This window comes from Myotis daubentonii, chromosome 1, assembly GCF_963259705.1.
Source record: "Myotis daubentonii chromosome 1, mMyoDau2.1, whole genome shotgun sequence".
In the NCBI taxonomy this organism is placed as follows: domain Eukaryota; kingdom Metazoa; phylum Chordata; class Mammalia; order Chiroptera; family Vespertilionidae; genus Myotis; species Myotis daubentonii.
This window is the reverse complement of record NC_081840.1, coordinates 101,925,441-101,943,338: the sequence shown is the minus strand read 5'-3', so window position 1 is coordinate 101,943,338 and position 17,898 is coordinate 101,925,441. Positions and strand designations below refer to the sequence as shown.

Sequence of the window (17,898 nt, the reverse complement as noted above, 5' to 3'; positions counted from 1 at the left end):
CATTTTTTGAAAGAGCACATACAGAGGCTGCTAGACGTATGAAAACATGCTCAAAGTCACCAATCATCTGAGCGATACAAATCCAAACAGCAATGAGGTACCATCTCACACCTGTCAGAATAGCTATCATCAACAAATCAACAAAGGACAAGTGCTGGCGAGGATGTGGAGGAAAAAGAACCCTCGTGCACTGCTGGTGGGAATGCAGACTGGTGCAGCCACTGTGGAAGACAGTATGGAGTGTCCTCTAATGTTAAAAATGGAATTCCCATTTGACCCAGTGATCCCACTTATAGGACTATACCTCAAGAAACTAGAAATACCAATCAGAAAGGATATATGCACCCCTATGTTCATAGCAGCACAATTTGGAAACATAGGTAAGATTTGGAAACAACCTAAGTGCCCATCAGCAGGTGAATAGATTAAAAAACTGTGGTACATCTACATAATGGAATACTATGCCACTATAAAAAAGAAGAAACTTTCACCATTTGCACCAGCATAGATGGAACTGGAGAGCATTATGCTAAGCGAAATAAGCCAGTGGAATAAAGATAAACATCACATGACGTCACTCATATATGGGATATAATGATCAGCCTAAACTGATGAAGAAAAATAGATCCAGAGAAAAGTGATAGGGGAGGTAAAGGGGTTGGGGGGGGGGGTGGTGTCAGAGATCAACCAAAGGACTTGTATGGATGCATATTAGCATAACCAATGGACATAGACTGGTAGTGGGTGTTTGCTCTCGGGTGTGGAAACAGGTGGGTCGGTTCAATAAGGGAAAAATGAGACATATGTGAAACATTAGACCTTAAAAAAAAGAATAGTAAAAAATAATAAAAAGAATGCTATAGCTACCATACATAATAATGGCTGAATGGATCTGGGCAAAGTTGTAAATATTCAGAAAATTTTTTAAACATTCAGTAAGTTGTAAAATAGTCAGACCCACTTTGATCTATGCCACTAACAAAACCTGTGATTCATGGGCGAGATCAAAATATCAATGGTAACACGGGGTTGTAAGAAGTTGATTCTGAACCTCCTAAATGACTTTGAATATTTCAAGTTTTCCATCATGGAAATAAATGGTGATCTGATGGAAATAATCAAGAGAACTAGAATAATAAGTGGATCCTGTAGAAGTACAGCCTGGATTTCTGCTGTGATCTCATGATACAACTTAAATAGGCAAGGAGCACCTTCTTATGTATGATCAAAGAACGTGGTTTCTTGAGATGGAATCTACTATTAGAAAGGATGCTGAGAAGATTGATGAATTGACAGCAACGTTTTAGAACATTACCTAAACTTAGCTGATGAAGAAGTGCAGGTTTTGACAGTACTACTCCAAGTTTAAAAGAAGTTCTACTGTGGGTATAATGCTATCAAACAGGCTTGAATTCTACAGAGAACTCATACATGAGCAGAAGATTAAGTTGATATGGCAAACTCTATTGTTGTCTTATTTTAAGAAATTTCCACAGCTATCCCTGCCGGGAGCCGGTCCATCCTTGCTGTTTCAAGGGACCTGGCATATATGGCATACGGTTCTTAATATGTTTGCTCACCTTCTTGGCGCTGTGTTTTAACCAAGGTCACCTCTCCGAGAAAGGTTGTTTCCCCAGGTAGGGATTTTCCCCTGAAGTTAGGGAGGGGATAAAACCCCTCAACTAAGTGCAAGGCAGGTAATTAATCACTTTAACTACGAACAATCATGCTTAAGCTACATAATCTTTACTCCCTGGAATGGAGATAAGAAACGCCCTAACCTTTGTAGTAGAGATTGATAGGATTGGAATCAACTGGTATAAATACAGATGCAACAAGACAGAAAGACACAGAACTTAGAACACAGAACTTAGAGACACAGAACCTAGGCACAGAACCTACACAGAACATTCCCTAGAGACAGAAGAACTTCACTGGAGAGAACATGGCAAAAGATCCTGGACAGAAACTGGCAACAGAACGTAGAGACAGAACCTAGCGAGAGAACATGGCAAAAGATCCTGGACTGAACCTGACTACAGAAATATGGCAAGAGAACCTGACTAGAACCTGGTGACCGAACCTGGATGGAGATCTCAGACAGAACCTGGCTGGAGAACCTAGCGAGGGAACATGGCCACAGAACCTGGCTGGAGATCCGAAGAAGAACCTCTCTGGAGATCCAGACCAGAACTTGGCTGGAGATCCTGGCTAGGCTGCTGATCAACTGAACACTGTCTCCGTGTCCTTCCTTCTTCGCCGACTACGTCCACACCTTTGGGGACCCCTGGATCTGCTGGGGTTGGACCCCGGCATATCCCGACTTCAGAAACCACCAGTCTGAACCAACATCCACCATCAACGTTGGGGTAACACCCTACGTAAGCAAAATGATTATAACAGTGAACTAAACAAATTGAAAGAAAAAAACCGCATAGTCATATCAATTGATGCAGAAAAAGCGTTTGACAAAATTCAACACCCATTTTTGATAAGAACTCTCAGCAAGGTGGGAATTGAAGGATCATACCTCAACATTATAAAAGCCATATATGACAAACCCACAGCCAACATCATACTCAATGGACAAGAACTAACACCATTGCCCCTAAGAACAGGAAGCAGACAGGGATGCCCACTCTCATCACTCCTGTTCTACATAGTACTGGAAGTATTAGCCATTGCAATTAGACAAGAAGAAGAAATAAAAGGCATCCAAATTGGAAAAGAAGAAGTTAAACTGTCCTTATTTGCAGATGACATGATATTATACATAAAAAAAACCCTAAAGACTCCATCAAAAAACTATTAGACTTAATAAAAGAATTTGGCAATGTAGCAGGATACAAAATTAATGCCAAGAAATCTATGGCATTTCTATACACCAATAGTGAATTTGCAGAAAGACAGACTAAAAAAGCAATCCCATTTACCATCACACCAAAAAAATTAACCTACCTAGGAATAAACTTAACTAAAGAGGTAAAAGACCTAGACTCAGAAAACTACAGGACGTTGAAAAAAGAGATAGAGGAAGACATAAAGAGATGGAAGAACATACCATGTTCTTGGATTGCTGGAATCAACATCATTAAAATGTCCATACTGCCCAAAACAATCTATACATTCAACGTACTTCCCATTAAAAAACCAATGGCATATTTCACAGACCTAGAACGAACTCTACAAAAATTCATCTGGAATAAAAAACAACCCCGCATAGCTACAGCAATCCTGAGAAAGAACAAAGTAGGTGGGATCTCAATACCAGATATCAAGCTGTATTACAAAGCCACTGTTCTCAAAACTGCCTGGTGCTGCAACAAGAATAGACACATAGATCAATGGAATAGAATAGAGAGCCCAGAAATCAGCCCCAACCAATACGCTCAATTAATATTTGACAAAGGAGGCAAGAACATACAATGGAGTCAAGATAGTCTCTTCAATAAATGGTGTTGGGAAAATTGGACAGATACATGCAAGAAAATGAAAGTAGACCACCAACTTACACCATACACAAAAATAAACTCAAAATGGATAAAGGACCTAAATATACGACGGGAAACCATAAAAATAGTAGAAGAATCCAAAGGCAACAAAATCTCAGACATATGCCAAAGCAATTTCTTCACTGATACAGCTCCTAGGGCATTGGAAACGAAAGAGAAAATAAACAAATGGGACTACATCAAAATAAAAACTTTCTGCACAGCAAAAGAAACCATCAACAAAACAACAAGAAAGCCCCCTACATGGGAGAACATATTTGCCAATGCTATCACTGATAAGGGTTTAACCTCGAACATTTATAGGGATCTCATACAACTCAACAAAAGGAAGATAAACAATCCAATCAAAAAATGGGCAAAGGACCTAAATAGACACCTTTAAAAAGAGGATATTCAGAAAGCAAAGAGACATATGAAAACATGCTCAAAGTCACTAATCATCCGAGAGATGCAAATCAAAACAACAATGAGGTACCATCTCACACCTGTTAGAATGGCTATCATCAACAAATCAACCAACGACAAGTGCTGGAGAGGATGTGGAGAAAAAGGAACACTCGTGCACTGCTGGTGGGAATGCAGAGTGGTGCAGCCACTATGGAAGACAGTATGGAGTTTCCTCAAAAAACTAAAAATGAAACTCCCATTTGACCCTGTGATCCCACTTCTAGGAATATATCCTAAGAAATCAGAAACAACAATCAGAAAGGATATATGCACCCCTATGTTCATAGCAGCACAATTCTCCATAGCTAAGATCTTGAAACAGCCTAAGTGCCCATCTATAGATGAATGTATTAGAAAACTGTGGTACATCTACACGATTGAATACTATGCTGCTATAAAAAAGAAGGAACTCTTACCATTTGCAACAGCCTGGATGGAACTGGAGAGCATTATTCTAAGTGAAATAAGCCAGTCAATGAAGGAAACATACCACATGATCTCACTCATTTATGTATAATAAAGACCATTATAAACTTATGAACAATAACAGGTACAGAGGCAGAGCTGCCTCAAACTGATTGTCAAACTGCAGCGGGTAGGTCAGGGAGGATTGGGGGGCAGGAGGGAGGAGGTAAGAGATCAACCGAAGGACTTGTATGCATGCATATAAGCATAACCAATGGACATAAGACACTGGGGGGTAAGGGAGGCCAGGGAATTGTCAAGGGTTGGGGGAAATAAAGGACACATAAGTAAAACCCTTTGTAATACTTTAAGCAATAAAACAATTAAAAAAGAATGGACACAGAAACCTGTCCAAGAATATAACAAAATATTCAAAGACTAAAAATAAAAAAAATGAATTTCCACAGCTATCCTGACTTCAGAAACCACCAGTCTGAACCAACATCCACCATCAACACTGGGGTAACACCCTACGTAAGCAAAATGATTATAACAATTAAGTTTCAGATGGTTATTACCAGTTTATAGCCATAAAGTATTTTCAATTAAATACATATATTATTTTCTTTGTAGATAAAATGCTTATGTACACAGAATAGAATTCACTATAGTGTAATCATCATTTTATACACTTTGTGAAACCCCAAATTTCATGTGCCTTGTGTTTTGTGATATTCACTCTATTGCAATGGTCTGGAACAAAACACAAAGTTTCTCCAAGGTCTGCCTGCACTTAAGACAAGAATTTAACTCATTAAAGAAGGGTATTTATCAAAACGTTTCTCAGTGTAATAGTAACCTACAGGTGCTTTTGTTCTTTAAGTTTCAGGCTTAATTCAACTCCAAAAGGTGAATAAACTGAAATATTTTATTTTTTAAATTCTTCTTCTTACCAAAGAATTCCATTGATTGTATCTTCACTGGACTCATTTTTATGCCACGGAGAGTTGCATCTGTTGAGTGTTCTGCATTAGCCCCCACTGAAACATAGATATAAAAGCACGTCATTGTGATCATTTATGTACAAAACATTTACATAGGAATATATATGTTTCCATGAGTGCACATATGTTGGTTGTATCTAGCCTATCAAAATTTTTTTGAAATAATCTGATTGCACATTCATGAAAACATATATTGGAAGAGATGGAATAAATATGTCAGCCATATTATGCTGATGTTCAGAGACCTTTAGTGACATCTCCAAAACCAAATAACCAGGAAATGGTGAAATAGATATACATTTTAGAAGCTATGTCTCAAAATTCCTTAAACACTACTTATTCCATATAAATTCTTTATTATGGAAATTGAAATCATCATCCCAGTGAATTTATGATCATAAACTAACTTGCAGGCTAGCATTAAATGCACACTCTTTCTGTAGGGATGTATTTCATGAAATAGAACATCACTGTTTGTTTCATTGTTTATTTATTTGATTTTCACTAACTGACAAGTTCCACACCACCGACTGTACTGTCACAGAAACTTACCATGAGCCAGAAATGCATTGACTCACCAGGGAACATTGTAATTCCCCATTAGGTTTTGTCACTATAAAGCATGTAGATATCAAGGATTAAGAGAATAAAGACATTGATCAGATTCAGAAAAAATGCCTTGTAAGGTTCCTTTGCATGGAGACCTTGTGACACGCAAGGAAGAAATTGTTAAGTTTTTAGCAGTACCAGGATACTGGTTGGATCCATTTCCAATGGAGTTTTCATATGATTTAATGTTTCTCCTATAATTACCAACCAATAATTTGGTCCAGTGACAAAAAAAGGCATGAAAGTTATTAAAGAGAAATTAGCATTTTGGGAGGGATAAATTGGATTCAGGAACTAAAGAGGACTTCAGGGCCAACAATGTATGGAGTGGAAGTCAGTTCTAGTGGACCCTGCAAGTGTAGTTGGAAAGATCTCATGATCCTGACACTGCACAGGAGACGTCTTGCTTTGAAGCAGTGGTAGTCAACCTCTGGGTAGCGACCCCTTTGGGGGTCGAACGACCCTTTCACAGGGGTCGCCTAAGACCATCGGAAAACACATATATAATTACACATTGTTTACAGTAGCAAAATTACAGTTATGAAGTAGCAACAAAAATAATTTTGTGGTTGGGTGTCACCACAACGTGAGCAACTGTATTAAAGGGTCCCGTATTAGGAAGGTTGGGAAATTTTGAAGTAATGCCTGAGTCCATGAAGAAATATAAAGGTTGCACTATGACTCTGCCTGCCAACAAATACCATAACACCTTCTTTACAGAGAGTGTCCCAGCTGTGGTATTATTACACAGCTGGCCCATATTCGGCAAAAAAAGAAAAGGTCATTATTTTTATTTTATTTTATTTTTAGTTATTGCTTAAAGTATTACAAAGGGTATTAAATATGTGTCCATCTTTTCCCCCCGCCCTAGACAGTCCCCTAGCCTCCCCTATCCCCCAGTGTCTTATGTCCATTGGTTATGCTTATATGCATGCATACAAGTCCTTTAGTTGATCTCTTACCTCCCTACCTCCTGCCCCCCAACCTTCCCCGGCCTTCCCGCTGCAGTTTGACAATCTGTTTGAGGCAGCTCTGCCTCTGTATCTATTATTGTTCAAAAGTTTATAATGGTCTCTATTGTCCATGAATGAGTGAGATCATGTGGTATTTTTCCTTCATTGACTGGCTTATTTCACTTGGCATAATGCTCCCCAGTTCCATCCATGCCTTTGCAAATGCTAAGAGTTCCTTGAAAAGGTCATTATTGATCAGAAACATTTTGTGAAAGATATAGGAGGTAGAACAACACAACCCTGGGCAACATTAGCCAATATATTTCAGAGGCTCTGGTTTTTCTCCATTAGGTTTAAGTAAAAAACACCACTTCAGAAGAATCAAGTATGCAAAGTATTCTAAGATTAGCGGGAGCCAATCAGAATAGGCTTTGAGGGGAGAAATGTTGGAGAAACTTATGTGAAGAATCACAATTTTCTTACCATAAACATCTTCCCATTGCTTTAAACTTTCCTTAATGTCTTATTATTTGTAGGTCAGAGAGCTATTTGTAGGCTAGAGAGCAATTATGTAGGCATACAATACATTTTTCCCATATGAAGTGTGAAATTTAATGGGTTATTAAAATTTATACTCAGAGTTGTATAACTACCAACATTGATAATTTTAGAACCCATTTCAGATTGTTGCTAAATAAATACCAGGGAGATCTAGAAATGCTAATCCCATATCATTCTCTTACATCTTTCCCGTTTCTGTGCTACTATTACCCACCTTATCAGTGAGGGATCCATTCCAAGATACCTCAGCGGATGGAAGCTTGAAACTGTGGATTGTGCCAAACCCAAAATATATTCAGAGCTTTCCTATCTAAATTATCTCTGATAAAAATGCTGGCTTCTCTTTGGTATATCCAAACTGTGAACATCTCTACTCTTGCATGTTGGGGCCAGTATGAAGTAAAATCATGTGTACTTGAACATAAGCACTGCAATACCATGACAGTGCTTACCCATGTGATAACTGAGAAGGCTACTGAGTGACAAAAGGGCAGGTAGCGTTATCAGAGTGAATAGGCTGGACAAAGGGATTATTCATGTTCTGGGTAGGACAGAGAAGGATGGCATGAGATTCACCATCTCTACAGAATAATGAATAATTTAAAACATGAATTATTTATCATTGGCATTTTGCATTTGATATATTCCATTCCTGATTGACCATGAATAACAGAAATTGCACATATGAAAACTGCAGACAGTGGGAGTGATGGTACTGAACATACCTATGATATAAAGTTATACTTATTTTTACATAACTGTGGCCCTCTGAAGCTAAAAGAAGAAAGAAAAAAAGTGTATACTTACAAATTTCTTTTATGTTCACCTTCTTATTCATAACCAGAGGCCTGGTGCATAAAATTTGTGCATGGTGGGGGTGGGGAGTGCCCTCAGCGCAGTCTGCACCCTCTCCAATCCAGGACCCCTTGGGGGAAGTCCAACTAACTGATCCTGGGTATCAGGCATAAACTGTCAGTTGGGTAACCCTCTCACTATCCAGGACCGCTGGCTACTAACTGTTCACATGCCTGCCTGCTTGATTTCCCCTAAGTGCCCCCCGACCCCAGGCAGCCTGATCACTCCTATCCACTTCTGCCTACTGGCCTGGTTGCCCCCAACTGCTTCCTCGCCAGCCTGGTTCACCCTAACTGCCTTTCCCCACAAGTCTGGTCGCCCCTTAATGCCCTCCACCCCCTGCCGGCCTGGTCACCCCCAACCGTTCCCCTCTGTCCTGGGCACCTTTTACTGCCCCTCCAATGGCCTGGTCACCCCTTACTGCTGCCCCTGCGAGCCTGGTCACGCCCAATTGCTCCCCTCTACTGGCCTGGTCGCCCCTAACTGCTCTGTCCTGCCGGCCTGGTTGCCCCTTACTGGCCCTTTCCCTGCCTGGTCAGCCCTTACTGCTCCTCCGCCAGCCTGGATGCCCCTTACTGACCTCCCTGCTGGCCTGGTCCCCCCAACTGCGCCCCTCTGCCATCCTGGCTGTCCCCAACTCCTCCCTGCTGGCCTGGTAGCCCCCAACTGCCACCCCTGCCAGCTCGGTCACCCATACAACCTGCTATTCAGTTGTTTGGTCGTCCCTCACTAACCCCCCTGACAGCGTTGTTGCCCCACGCAGCCTGCTGTTTGGTCATCCATCCACTTATTTTGGTCATAATGGCCCCTGGCATTTTATATATTAGCATTCGGGCACTCCTCATTTGCTCTTCCAAATTGGAATTAAAATCTTCTATATCATCTTACTGAAATACATTGTGATCAACACACATCACCTTTGTGCTCCTACAGTGGAATGTATTCATTTTATACATTTTATAGGCACCACAATAAACATGCACATCATGTGTATGCAATTGCCTTTTGAATCAACTACGGAGAAAAATACATGCATTCTTACTGTCTTTCGGAATTATATAAATCCTTGAATCCATGCTCCTTTAGAAGCTGGATTCAAGTTACTGCCAGAAGTAAATTGCTTTCAACATTAAAAAAAAATTCTATATTGTTAAAGCAGATCTGCTATCAAACAGATCCCCATTGCTTAGATTCCTTATTTCTTTTTTCTTTCTTTCTTTTTTTCTTCCTTTCTTTCTTCTTTTTCTCCTTCCTTCTTTCCTTCCTTCCTTCCTTCCTTCCTTCCTTCCTTCCTTCCTTCCTTCCTTCCTTCCTTCCTTCCTTCATTCCTTCCTTCCTTTCTTCCTTCCTTCCTTTCATTTCTTTCTTTCTTTTAGAAAATTGGAATCCCTTTTTCGAACCTTCCCTCTGAATGATAGTTTGGCTAGATATAAGAAGCATAGTGATGTTTTTCTATTAGCACTCTGACTATGCCATCCCACTGCCTGTATTCCTGGACAGTTTGTGATGTCAACTCAGCCCTTCATTTTGCCAGGGTTTCTCTTTTATATGATGAGTTGTTGGCCCTTTGTGGGTTGTATTATTTTCTCTGTCCGCATAGCTTTTACCAAGATGGGTCTGATTGCATATTTCATTGTAACTATTCTACTTAGGTTTCACTGAGCTTGGATGTGCAGATTGATATTTTTCATTGAATATGTTTGAAAATATTTAACCATTTTTTCTTCCAATGCTTTTCCTGCCCCCTACCTCCCTGCTCTACTTTCACTCTTCCCATTATTTCAAGTGTAGAGATTCTTTCTTCTGACCATTCCAATCTATTCCTGTGCCACTATAATGCATTTTACCTAACAGTTATTAGAATTTCAATACCAAAATCATCTGTGTTTTTCTTTTCATATATCATTCTGTCTCTCTCTTGACATTTTCATTTGATGAGAACTAGCCACCTATGGTCTTTTCTCTATTAAACATGGGGTTCTTTATTTACCATATTTATAAATTATAGGAAAACCTACAACTGGAATGCACGCAAAGATTTGTTGTGGTCTGCTTTCTTCTTATGTAGAGTTCACACTTGCTGTTCCTTTACATGTCTAATATATTTTGTGGTAAAACCTGTGCATTTTAGGGAATGTATTGTAGCAAATCAGGCTACTAGGTTCCTCCCACTGCATTTGGAGTCCTGTCATTGTGTGCCTGGTCATTTACTGAGTGATGAGGTTGTGCTATTTCATATTTTACTGAAGTGTCTTTCCCTGCAGTGTGAAGCTCCTAGTGCTGTTCCTGTTATGGCATGAACCTTGGGGCATGAACACCATCATCCTTGGTTGACTACTGTTTTAAAAGCCTCTCTTTCAGTGTCTCCTTCCCAGATTCTCCCTTAAGCTGTCTGTTTCCTTTGTTACCATGTCAAAGATGGTGATAAAGTCTGTTAGCCACTGATCTGCCAGAACAAGAAGCAGTAATTTATACCCTAAAGTGTATTAAAAAGGAAAAAACACAGGTTGCACCATCACCTGAAATATTAAAAATTTTTCCCGGTAATGTAATCAGATGGAGGGAATTAATAAGCAATGCAATGTCTATTTTCTAAATTCCTCTTCTAATCCTTTCTTATGGTAACTTTTCTGCATTTGCAAATACAAAGCAACTAATGAATTGGGTCTGAAAGACAAAGTGAGTAACGTTGCATTTTAAAGGAATCCATCAAACAAATTTCAAGCTCACAGTAGCGTTGTTTTTTTGTGGACAACTGTAAGGAGATGAATCCTATAACAGAAATTATGTATCTAAGGACCCATTGATGGTAACTGCTAGCATTCTAGTAATTATAGGAAAAAATTATGGAGAAGTTTTATTAAGTAAAATAGCATATAGGTATTAGAACTAGACTTGAAATATTCTTGTTCTTACCAGTATGGTGCATTGGTTGTTTCTTGGCTTCCCCCTTGATTATACCTCTTCCAAAATTGCTGGGTAAGTGTTCTGTGTCAGTATCTATAGAATAAGCAGTTTAAAATCAGTTTTGAAAGGCAAATATTCACGTGTGTGTGTGTGTGTGTGTGTGTGTTTGTGTTGGTTAACGTGTATAAGTGTGTTTGTTACTACCGCTCCCTTAATAACATTTTTTCACTGGAAATGCATTGTACTGAAGTATCTGTTTCTGAAATCAATACCTTACAATCCTTACAAACATTAGGCATCACATAACCCTCATTACAGAGGCTTATACATGTTCAGTGATTTGACCAAGTTCTCATATCTGACTAATGACAAAATTCAATCACAAACTGATGTATCATAACCCTTTAACGGGTCTTTTCTCATAACCTACACGTTGTTTTGCAAATTTCCATCATCTTAGAGATTTTATCTTAATAACATAACTTAAAACACACACACGCATTTCTATTGCAAGGATAAACCTAGTTGGTGCAAGTCCAAACACTATTCCAGAAGTCAGGTTGCAAACAATGCTCATCCTAGTCACAGAACCTTCCTATGAAGCATGAATTCTTAGACTTCTCCATGAATATATCCCTGTCCTCACCCTCTTTTTCATTCTATAGTTGTGAAACTCTTAAGCATTGGCTAGCTTTGGAAAAGAGTAACAGGTAATTTCTGGACAGAGGTAAAGGTTACACCAGCTTTAGTCTTAAAAGCATGTAGACCTTGTAGCTGGGAAAAATGTGGGTAAATTGCAATATTGTGAGCACTGGTATTGTGTCCCTTTACATTTTTGTCTTTATGTGATTTTCACCTTTTGGTGGATTTGGAAACCACTCTCTAGGCCCAATTATAGAAAAACTATAATGAAATTTAGTTGAAAAAGTGCATGTTGCAGAACAAACCTTATAACTATTGTGACTCTGCATGGGCAACTGGGTAAAGTTTTCTGGGTAGTAATAGTAATAATAATAATTATAATTATAATTCAATTGCAAATGGAATTCAGATGGAAATGTAGATATCATAGACTAGAATCCTTGTTTTAGAAAAATGCTTGAGTCCATGAATATAACCATGGTATACTACAATATAGTATAATTATCACTTTTGTACATTCTTGGAAACCCAAAATGTCATGTTGCTTGTTTTTGTTGCTGTTTGTTGTTTTTTTTTCTTGTTTTTTGATAGTCACTCTATTGCAATGCTCTGCAACCAAACCCAAAATATATCCAGGTATAAATGTACTTATAGAAAGAATTCACCTAATTAAAGGAAGGTGTTGATAAAAAATTTCTCCGTGTAATAATAAACTTGAGGTACTTTTCTTTTTCAAGGTGCACACTTAATTCAATTCATTGTACATTTCCACACCAGAATTTGCATTTGTTTTCTTTTAATATACATTTTTCTCTCTTGGTTGATACAATGTGTTTGATGAAATATGTTAACAATACCTTCTTTTTTCTTTGAAAATATTGCATTTTTTACTAAATAAACATTTTCCACAAACCTACATCAAGCAATTAATTAGGTCCCTCTTTCCAACCGCATTTGCATATCTGAGATCCATTTTGGAATTTACAAAATGTCAAATATTTTCATTAGTATTACAGTTGTTATGGTTATATGTACATACTTATCTTTGCTGTTGCATTGTAATTTTACTGGTGGGCCTCATACTGATGCTGTTGAAATAATCTTTTTATAATTTAATAGTAAAGGAGTTAATGAGAGACCAGATAATATAAGCATGCCATTTATAAAGTTCTGCCTAAAAGCAGCATTTAATACTTTCTGAGTCTGTTCCCCGCTGACTGATTGGCAAGGGACTGGGCAAAGGCAGGTTCGAGGCATGACCAATAGGTCTGGTTTACATAGGAAGGTGCTTTGCTGCCCATCACAGCTGGCCAGAATGGGCATGGTCACTGCAAGTGGGTCAAACCTTTAAGCTTTGAATCAGATGAGCTCACTGGGTTCCTGTCTCTCCTGTGGCACAGGATGCACGCCCCTTGGCCAGTGACTCATGGCCATGTGGACTTACACACAATGAATTAATGAACTTTAATTAGCTTGGATGCTGATCTATACCTGGCTGCAACATGGATTGGAAGCTCTGGGATCTGGCCTTGTTTTTAGCTCTGCTGGAGCCCACAGTTGCCCCTCTTTCAGGACTGGCTTAAGGGGGATGGTACTTAACAACTGGAGGAATGTAACTCCAGGCAATAAAGCCTATCATCAGATTTCATTATGCCCTGTGGCTTCTCAAAATTCTATATTCAGTGGTACACCAAAAATCTGACTCCCGTGGGTGACAGAAATTTGATTCCTCTGTTAACATCTATTGGTGAGAGAATCTGTTAGGGACATATATAGAATATTGGGGCTAGTTATAAGAAATATAATCATGCTCTGATAATCATGATTGTTTCCCTCTGATTAAAGAAATCAGATTCTGATCTGGCTGGGATCTGGGGGGTAAGAACTGCCTATTATCATAGCAAGATTAACAATCTTGTTGCCCAAACAATGGAGACCCTGAGGAGCCCACCCCCAGCACACATTGCCTGTAATCTTTAACCATTATGCTCATCCTTAACTTATTTTGCCGACTTCCGCATGTAATCTTTGTCCTCCCCAATATAAGCAGCTGGTTTATGCAGGGGGAGAGGGGATTTCAGAGCAGATTTTTTGGGATGACCTGCTGCTCTTCCATACTGCCAGCATTATTGGAATAAACACTCATATATGATTCCACCCTTCATAGATGCCTCTGCTTAACTGGCTCAAGTAGTAACAGTTAACCTGGACCCATTATTTGTCTGGTTTCATAATCTGGTGACCCAGATATGACCACCAGGGATGCCACTTGCTGCCTGGATTGGGGGTTTCTGGGGCTGGGGTCTGGAACTTTTATTGCCAGTGCTGCCAGGAATTTTCCTGTTTCATGTCCCAGCCACAACCCCAGCAATCCGCATCAACTCAGCTAAGACCTAAGTTGAATCAAGCATTTTTGTATGACAGGAGAGGCATTTGCTGTCTCTCACCTGGGCTTTTGTAAGGCATTGGGTGCATTTATTGAGTATGGCAAGGGAGGCATTTACTGCCTTTTGTCTTGTGGAGCCGGATCAGCTCCAGATGGCAAGAAACCTCCAGTGGTCCTCACATAATCTGCAAGCACATAGCCTGACCCGCTTTGGGACAAGAGACATGGCTCTGCTTCAATGTATTTCTCTTAAATGCAGGGCATTCTGAGGTTTCAGTGGCTGGGCAGACAAGGAAAATGGTGTGAAGCTCTTGTCTGTGGGTTTTGCATGCCTATAAATCTATAATAAAAAGGCATAATGTGCTAATTTGACCGGATAGCCAATGACATTGACGTCATTCTGGTCGTCCTTCTGGACAAAATCCCAGTGGTGGGGGCCGAAGCAGTAGCGGTTAAGGGCAATCAAGCAGGCAGACAGAGTGGTTCGGTGATAAGGCAGTCAGTTGAGCAGTTCAGGGGGATCAGCCAACCATTAGAGTCCTTGCCGGCGATCAGGCAGGTAGGTAGAGGCATTTAGGGGTGATCAGCCAGCCAGGCAGAGGCTGTTAGGGGCGTTCAGGCAGGCAAGCCAGTGGTTATGGTGACCATGCAGGCAGGCGAGTGGTTAGGGGTGATCAGGCAGACAGGCAGGCCAGCGGTTAGGAGCCAGCAGTCCAGGATTGTGAGAGAGTGCAGGCCAGCTGAGGGAGCCTCTCTCCCACTCCCCATGCACGAATTCCGTGCACTGGACCTCTAATATTTATATGAGTGTCTCTGCTGAATGTTATTTTGTGTCTCTTTATTGTTGGGTTTGATTTGTTTAAAGATGTGTCATCTCCCACTTTGCTGAGGGCCCTAGCTGCTAATGGCCAGCTGAACCCATGGCAGGGATCTCAGGAACTTCCCAGCAGCTACTGAGAGTTTTTAATCTTGGGTACCTCCCTGCTCTTCCTCTCAAGGCATCAGTTGCCCCAAATGATTAGCTAGTGAGAGTTTTCTGTGTGTAATGTAAGTTTGGTTACAGATGGTCTTTGCTTGCTCTCTTTTCTTTTAGGGACTTAGTTCACTCCTCACCATTTTATGAAAACAGGAGATCCTCTGTCTCTGCTATTTAGGCTTTGGCCACTCAGACCACAGGTCATGTGCTGGGCTGGGTTAGTGTGAGATAAGATTCTAAGGCTAGACTTCATCTGGAGACTAGTACCACTCCGGCAGCGCTCACCCAGCCCTCACCCTCACCATGACCTCAGTCTCAGAGCTCACATGCATCTACTGAGGCCCTGATGGAGGATAAGATAAATGCCCTCATGAAAGCAGCTGGTGTAAAAGTTGGAGCTTCTAGCCAGGCTTGTTTGCAAAGGCTCTGGGCAATGTTAATATTGGGAGTCTCATCTGCAATGTAGGGGCTGGTGGACCTGCCCCTGCAGCAAGTGCTGCACCAGCAGGAGGTCCTGCACCCTCCACCCCTGCTGCCTCAGCTGAGGAGAAGAAAGTGGAAGCAAAGAAAGAAGAATCTAAGGAGTCTGATGATGACATGGGCTTTGGTCTTTTTGACTAAACTGGCTCTTTTTGTAACACAGTCAATAAAACCTGACCTCTGTTTGAAAAAAAAGAAAGAAAGACAGATTCTAAGGCTAATGTCCCAGTCTATCCTTTTGGAAGTGCTCATTTATTTACTTTAGGGGTTGCTTTTATTTCTGTTTTGAAATAGGATAAGATCTCTTCTAATATGCAAGATTTCATGTTGCTCCATTCTATTCAGAAAGAAAATTATGCAAAATAAACCTTTTAAACTCCTCAAGATTTTCTCCTAGAGGGCAAGCTGAAGAAGTGGCACTGGAGGGCCACTCCCTCTTTCTGAAGAAAAATAAAATAGTAAAGTATTTGGTAACTTAAAACTTTGGAGTTCTGCTGGGTTAAACATTAACATTTTTTAAATATCTAGGTATTTTGAAATAAGAGGATACTTAAAATATTAATTAATCTGACTTGGCCTACTTTTGGCTTGTTATTACAGAGAATCTAGGGGGTAGATTTTAATCTGTTAATGAATATGTCTTCTACTTTATTTGAAATATAGCTCTTAAACTGTGAGTGTATTGCAACTCTGAGACATATTTATTACTTGTCACTTAAAATTAAGGTTTTAAGAGTTAAGAATTCTAAAGAATTGGAAAGAAATTATGTAGTTTTGGTAATAGGAGGCATGAAGTGTGGTAATAGATTTTGAAGAAAACATGAAATTGAGTTGTTCTAAAGCTGATTTGTTGTTTTGGGGTTTTTTTTTCCCGAATGGGTAACAGGGTTTGTGAATGTTGTAGAAAAATTGTGAAGAGAAATCTTAAAAGGAAAATTATAGGTAATCTGAATTAGTAAATGTAGTTAGATTAATAAATCTGAAGTAAGCTAGTACAGAATTTGTTTAGTCCTTTACCAGTCTGCTAAAATGGAAAATATCTTTCCCGTATTTGCCCAATAAGCAAAAATTCTATTCATTATTAAAATTGTTATAAATTATGTTATAGTAATCAAGTACTTGATTACTTACAAACAGACATTTTTCTTAATTGTGGGAACTGAAATTTTACTAGCCTGTGTTTGTATTTAATACCCTTTTGTCACTTTGAATGGATAAATAGTCTAACACTGTTTCAGAATAATAATAATGGTATATAATCTTGTGGTAACGTAAGTTTGACAACATTCCTTTTGAATAAAACGGCAATAGGAACTTGCATAGCCAGGGAGGAAAAGTCCGTGGCTTCCTCCAGGGTTTCAAACAACAGGTTGACGAAATCATGAAGATTTCATGCAACTGGTGAGTTTATATTAAACCCAGTGCTCATTTGCCATTCTAAAAATCCTAGCACCCTTCACATAGATATACAATTTCCTCTGTCTGTGCTTTATGATGAGAACAACAATGCCCACTTGACAACACATGTACTTATACCACAATTTTCTAAGTATTTTGGCCCACTGCTAAGACCAACCATTCAGAAAAGAGAATCTTTTCAATATATTGCCATAAATTGACTAGGCATCTGGTCACCCAAGAGTTCTGAGGGGAAGGGCATTGAGATTAATGGTGTTTCACACCAGCCTTCACTACATCCCTTCTGAAGCACATGTGTGAAGATGAGTAATGCTGAGTAATTTCAGTTTTATTATATGAGAAGCACATTTCAAATGCTATAGCTACAGTGGATCCAAGATGGCTGATAATGGGAGGGAATTCAGCAAAATAGTGTATGAATTGGAGAGCAGAAGGAGAGTGCGTGGACATGAAGGGAGTGTCTGTCTTTGTGAGTGAGGGACAGTTATATTCTGCAGGACTGTTGGGGACTAGCGGACCAGGCTCTCCTGGCCAGGCAGCCTCTACTACTGCTGAAATCTCTCCTGCAACAGCCCACTCTGCTGCAGAGGCCGTGCCATCTTGAAAGGGAGACTAGCTCTGAGCAGAAGCCCAGCCTTACCTTCACCCAGGAAGACCTTGGATACCTCCCAGGACCCTAAAACCACAATGCCCAGGGACCAGTTGCCTCATGTGGGAACCCACGATCACCGAGACTCTAGCC

At 39.8% G+C, this 17,898-nt stretch overlaps 1 protein-coding gene across 1 annotated transcript in view; it reads right to left on the bottom strand.

The window, feature by feature from the left end:
- Window positions 1–17,898, bottom strand: part of LOC132243114 (coiled-coil domain-containing protein 7-like) — a 50,060-nt gene that overhangs the window by 21,289 nt on the left and 10,873 nt on the right. Inside the window, exons 2-3 of the mRNA XM_059712738.1 lie at window positions 11,263–11,346; window positions 5,318–5,404 (exon numbers count right to left, since the gene is read on the bottom strand). Of these exons, the coding sequence (XP_059568721.1) occupies window positions 5,318–5,404; window positions 11,263–11,346 (171 nt within the window). The remainder of the gene's footprint in view (window positions 1–5,317; window positions 5,405–11,262; window positions 11,347–17,898) is intronic.